This window comes from Sinohyriopsis cumingii, chromosome 15 (assembly GCF_028554795.1).
Source record: "Sinohyriopsis cumingii isolate HCF-2022 chromosome 15, ASM2855479v2, whole genome shotgun sequence".
NCBI classification, from domain to species: domain Eukaryota; kingdom Metazoa; phylum Mollusca; class Bivalvia; order Unionida; family Unionidae; genus Sinohyriopsis; species Sinohyriopsis cumingii.
Genome location: NC_142975.1, coordinates 87,250,733 through 87,257,364, shown reverse-complemented (window position 1 = coordinate 87,257,364; position 6,632 = coordinate 87,250,733). Strand labels below are relative to the sequence as shown.

General features: G+C 34.5%; 1 protein-coding gene across 1 annotated transcript in view; it reads left to right on the top strand.

Annotated features, from left to right (window-relative positions):
• Window positions 1-1,977: 1,977 nt before the first annotated feature.
• LOC149782249 (uncharacterized) overlaps window positions 1,978-6,632 on the top strand; it is a 665,894-nt gene continuing 661,239 nt past the window's right edge. Inside the window, exons 1-4 of the mRNA XM_089935099.1 lie at window positions 1,978-1,985; window positions 2,522-2,654; window positions 3,460-3,523; window positions 5,936-6,042. Coding sequence (XP_089791225.1) covers window positions 1,978-1,985; window positions 2,522-2,654; window positions 3,460-3,523; window positions 5,936-6,042 — 312 coding nt within the window. The remainder of the gene's footprint in view (window positions 1,986-2,521; window positions 2,655-3,459; window positions 3,524-5,935; window positions 6,043-6,632) is intronic.

Sequence of the window (6,632 nt, the reverse complement as noted above, 5' to 3'; positions counted from 1 at the left end):
TTTTCAGTGTTAACAAAATTCCCTGTGAGATTTCAACAAGAACAGTTAGTTCCAATTCAGTGAGTAAAATAATTAAGAAGTTATTGTGGTTTCGTTTTTCAGTGTTGACAAAATACCTTGTGTGATTTCAACAAATACAATTACAGGTAGTTCCAATTCAGCAAGTAAAATAAAGTTGTTATTTATCCTCTCTTTGCATGACTTATCAAACACAAGTATTCCCTTTCAAATTGGTTTTTCTTCATGAACATTTGTTGGAATGTTTATTGGAAAGTTTACTTCATTTGTGTTTGTCATTGGCTACAACTCTGTTTTACTTAGAATTTCAGTTTTGTTTTTGCTCATCAAGACCTTTTGGTGAATTTAATGAACTGAAACAATAGCTTTATCTCACTGTAATTTTTACTTGTTTTTTTTTAAAACTTATATTTGGTCCCCACATTTTTAAAACTTCTGTATATACCGGTACTATTGCTTTAGCTGAATTATTGGATAAACAGGATTAAACGTATATTTAATAGTGTTTTACCTGATATCAGTGTTTACACGCACATCCTTGCACACTACAAACCTACAAAATCTACTCCATTCACAGAATCTACATTCCATTATACAGGTTTCTAAGGTATGACAATATTGAGATTTATTTAAACTTTTTCAGTTAGGCACAGAAATAAGTTGACAGTCCCAAGAGTTCTTACGGATGTTTATTTTATATAAAAGTCTTGATGCATATACATGTACATGCTAAATAATATTAAACATTCAGTCACATTATTAGTCTCTATATCATCTTTGCCATATGAACGAAAGTTTCATAAATGTCTGACTTCTTACCAATATATACAGTACATCATAATCTTGCATGTATGTCACATCACACTGAAGTTGATATGCAGGTGTCACGGGGACTTAGAGACTTTCAGGACTCTAATAAGGGTTGGCATCAGCATTGTGCCATTCACTGCTGTAATATTCGTTTACAAAAAGTTATTTGTTTGCAAAGAAAATCCATTTGGAATGTGCAGCACAGCTCTCAGAAGTCCAAGTTTGGGATTTTTACTTCTCTTCTGCTATGCCATAGGAAAGAAGAGGTGTTTGAAACATATGGAAATTAAGGTTGATAGGAAAGTACAGCATAGCAAAACAAATATAACTGATCAAGTCCAGTTAGAATCTTCCCTTTGTAAACTTTTTCCTATTTCCTTTTAGCTTTTTTTTGTGTGAAATTTGCATGGTAAAAACTGCAGTAAGATGGATGCTGTTTGCTCATTGCTGTTGTGGCAGTTTTGTCCTTTACTGACTTCTTGATATTTGTAGTGTTGGCTGGAGAAACATTCAGTAGCACTCTCATTTCTCTTCCAAAAGATTAGTTCATATGGGGAGAATCCTGTTAAATTGGTTCATGGTGTCTTGCGGTAAGCCAAAGAAGAAATTCCACAAGACAGATAACTTCATGAAATTGTGAATCAAGTCCAAAAGAAAAGTCCTGGATATGGGTTATACTAAACTTCTGCTATTGAATTTATCTGCAGCCACTAAATTTAACTGTGAATAAAGATGTACTTATTTATCATATACAATTATTAAATTTATCCAGAGAATTAAGAAAATTTATATATACAAATGTATCTTGTCTTCTAAACCACAATGAAAACCATATCACCTTAAATAACTAACTTTAGCTCTGTAATAATACCATAAATTTGTAAGGTGGATCTCAACATCACTTAGTGAGTATAATTACCATTTTTTAAATATTTTTCCTCAGTTTAATGTGTCCGTCTACCCACCTAATTGACGAATTCATTTGTGCAGTAGTAAAGGGTAAGTTACTGCTGTTTTTAAAATGTAGGTTTTGTGTGGAGGGGAGAAGTAAACTAATTTTAATTATGCAGTATTTACCTGTAGCAATTGCTGAATGCCCTTTTCCCTCCTTGTGCAATGTTGTATGTGATAAAGGTGACTGTTATTTACATGGCCATGTAAGGTACACACTGCTTCTTATTGACAATTCTTCACTCTGTTGGAGGATGTATTCACATTGAATGGATGAAATGATGGGCAATACTTATTGGCAAGTATTGTGTAATTGAAATGAGCTCTATCCCCCAAAACCTACATTTTTCAAAGAAATCACTTCATTTATGGCATGAACAGGCAGCCTTTAATACAGTGTAGATGAACTTGGCATGTTGAATATGTGTCATTAGGGAGATTCCATGTATGTACCCTCTCATGTTCTATTGAATGTGTATTGAGGGAGATCTACATTATGTACATTGTCATGTAATATTAAATATATGTCAGGGGAGATCTACATTATGTACCCTGTCATGTAATATTAAATATATGTCAGGGGAGATGAGGGGAGATCCAGATTATGTACCCTATCATGTTTTATTGAATGTGTGTCAGGGGAGATCAACATTATGTATCCTGTAATGATATGTTGATATGTATAAAGGGAGACCAACAGTACTCTTTCGTGTTATATTGAAACTATTTTTCTCTCCTGCAGGTTCTCCTTCATAATAAGCCAGCAAGGAGAAATTGAGCATGTGTACCATCCTAAGGGTGAAGATGGAGAAGTGCTAGCCATCAAAAGAGGATTTGCTGCTCTCTTGTCTGGCAAACTTCACGATCAGCATGAGGTAAATATGGTAGATTAAATGTCATGTGATAGAATTATCAGTCTTATTTATTATATCCCAATTTTTGATTTGATCCTTTGATGATTAAGTTCATTCTCTAGCACATTACCCCTACCCCTATTTTTTAAGTTTTGAATTTTATTTGCATTTATTGGCTAATTATAAAAAGAAATATTAACAATTTGAGAGAATGATAGGTTTCAGATGACTGAATCTGTTGCATTAAATGTTTTTAGCCTTTTTTTAAAAATTTGTATTTACCCTATTATACCACAAAAAGATGTCCAGTTGATCAAATTGCAGCAAACAGGATTTCTTATGTTGTTGTCAGGGTTGTTGAAGGGACATAACTTTGTAAAGACAAGTGGTGGCAAGTAAAATATATTTTTCAAAAAAATAATTTCCATTCCTCAAAGGTGACACATTTTCAGTTTATTGCTCAACTTCACAGAATGCTCATTTTCTTGCTGAAAGTACAACTATAGGAACACTTGATCAGCAGTCTCAAGGCATGATGGGAAATCTTGTATTGTCATAAAATCTGCTTCTTAAACTTGGTATGATTTATATAGTACATGTATTTGATCATTGTTTGATTACATATAAGAAAAAAGCATTTTGTCCATGTATTAATATAATTACCATTTTAATAATTTAGCTCACAGTTCTTTTATCCAGAAAAAGGTTTGATATAGAGACGTCTATAAATGTAAGAAAATTACATAGTTGAAGGAAAATTGGTTCACTTTTAATGAAAAATTAAATTACTTTGGTGACAGAATTTCCTCATTTTCTATGTATGTAGGTTTCCGACAGTGATGATGAGTCTGACAGCTGGGAGTACCAGACAAAAGAGTTTGGACATGAAGGTAAAATCCTTTTAAAACTTGGGCTAACTACACTTATCTACTTGTCTGTAATTAAAAATATTTGATTGGTTATGCCGACTTATTACAGAAGTGCATTTCAGATAAGGTTTTTGGAAAATTTAGATGTTTGTTTTGAAGCACAGAATTTTACTGGAATCTGCTGCATGTTTTTGCAATACTTACATCTTTTATTATCAAAGAAGAATTGATCAAAACAATTAATTATTCCAGGATGCATGATTGCAAGATTCCTGCAAATGTCGAAAAATACTGTGCCAAATATCTGCCAATGGAGTGAAATTGCCCTTCACATTTCCATGCCCTCATTGATCCTTCCCAAGCTACATCTGGTCCTTAATGACCCAGGGTTGGGTGGTGGTGTGTGGTATAGTGTAATGATAGATGATAGAGGGGTAAAATATTCAATTTTCAATACATGTATGTTGTGACCAATGGGTTACATTTGCATGCTCCAGAGGTCTGGCTCAAAAACTGCTCTGGTACATATATATATTGACACTTGGGTCAGTAATTTCCACATAGCCATTTTCAGAAATAGCAGAGTAACCAATTAGAAGTTATTATAATTATGGCCCTTCTTGGCAAAGTCATTGGAACCAATCATGTTCATCCATCCCATCCCATCCATCTGTCCTGAACAATTGATTCTGTATGATAAATTTGCTGTGAATATTTAGATTCTAGCCAGATTTGGTAAGGAGCTTATTATTAATAGACCTCACGAGAGTTTTATCCCTGATTACCTATTCTCAGAACTTTTATTTCTGCACTTAACTTTACCTAGGAATGTTGGATTTTAAGCCAAATTTGATACACAGCTTGATATTAATGAGACCATGAATGATTTCCAGTGTTATATGACATGATTTACAGGGGTTATACCTCCTAATTATTCCTCTTTTTGATTTTGGTTTCCACAGCATAATTTCAATGATGTTTGTTTGATTTCAACCAGGTTGGCTTGCAGCATTATGTTGGGGAAAGTTCCTATTGTTATTTGCTGAAACCGTGCAGCGTTGGCATAGGGGAGCTGCTTACTATCGGGCCAAGCAAACCTAATGACATTACAAAATTTGAGCCCTACCTGCAAGAAATGGATGGGAAAATGATTATATTCTCATAAATTGCCACTATAGCATTTGTGTGTTTTTAATTCATTGAGAGAGAGCATTGTCCATGAACTTTTTGCTAGTATCATGTGACCAGCACATTGACATGTGATCTCTACATGATGCATCTGGCTTTTTTCCAATTTTCTGCAACAGTGAGTTTCTGGTGGTGGTTCTCAAATATGATGCAAATTATTTGCTTTTTATAGTTTTCTTCATAAAACATCATGTGACTTGAATATCTTTGAATATTTTGTACAACAACATGGGAATTTTTTTAATTGTATAACTATTGGACCACTAATGTCGTGCATATGTACACTGCAAGACTTGGATAGCCATGTGACTAGCAATGTGAGTGGAGAGAACCAGGTCAGATTTCATCAGCACAGTAGTTTTGTCTTTTCTGTCAATGAAATAAAGACATGGCAAATGGTATATTCGCAAATCTTGTAAAGATAGATCATCTAGTGATTTCAAGCAGCTAGATCCCCAGGTGGCCAAGTTGTCTAAGGTACTCACCTCTACAGATCACTGACATCTCATCTTTTTCTGCTTGGGTTTGAGATAGTGGCACCACTAACATGAGAATATGAGAAAGCTTCCCTGTAGCCTGTTCCTGGTTCTTCCTGGGAGATTTCCATGTTCTTCCTCCACTAGATGTATAGGCCACCATGTATCATGTGCTGGAAAGTGGCATTAAACCCACAACAACAACATTTCCTGTCGGTAGGGCTCAATGTAAGTTTGTTTGCTAAGCCCATCAGTAAGAGGTGCTGACTGGTTTTGGTAAATTCCAGTTGAATATATGGTAACTGAAAAATTGGAAGGAATGGATGTTTAGATTAATAATGGTGGTTCTTGTTGTTTGTAAAACACCCTCATCCCTCTAGCTCCTCCCTTAGATGATCAATTAGAGTTTTAAAAGAGTTGTGCAACTGTGCAGACAACCCACAATTACATCTCAAAGTTTGATGTCTCTATCTTCATTGGTTATGGAGGAGTTGTGTGACATTGTGAATGCATGCATGCACTAATGCCTTCACAGACAGGCTGAATAACATTATGTGCTCCTTTTTTATGGCAAACATGGGGAAATATTTTGTAGATTCTTTCTGAAATATATAGAGATATCACAATACATTTATACCTTTTGCAATGTAAAGTTTACTCAAAAGAAGAAAACTATATCCAGCAATGAGCTGGCTAGATTGGATTAATTGTTTCAGATCAGTTATTGTTTTTAGATACTGATTTTATACAATATATTGGTATTTACTAGGTGACCACAATGCCACCTACACTGTGATTCGTTCCCCAGATGGACATGTTTTTAAGAAGGTGCGAGAAGGGCATCAGGTCCCAAATGCCATATCAAGATATGAAAAGGTAATGAACTGCACTACCCTAATTTCCCACGTATGATGTTTACACAATGAAAAGGTAATGAATTGCACTACCCTAATTTCCCATGTACGATGTTTACACAATGACAGGTAATGACAGGTAATGAATTGCACTACCCTAATTTCCCATGTATGATGTTTACACATAGAAAAGGTAATTAATTGCACTACCCTAATTTCCCATGTACGATGTTTACACAATGACAGGTAATGAATTGCACTACCCTAATTTCCCATGTATGATGTTTACACAATGAAAAGGTAATGAATTGCACTACCCTATTTTTCCATGTATGATGTTTACACATTGAAAAGGTAATGAATTGCACTACCCTAATTTCCCATGTATGATGTTTACACAATGAAAAGGTAATGAATTGCACTACCCTAATTTCCCATGTACGATGTTTACACAATGAAAATGAATTGCACTACCCTAATTTCCCATGTATGATGTTTACACAGTGAAAAGGTAATGAATTGCACTACCCTAATTTCCCATGTATGATGTTTACACAATGAAAAGGTAATGAATTGCACTACTCTAATTTCCCATGTATGATTTTGTTTACA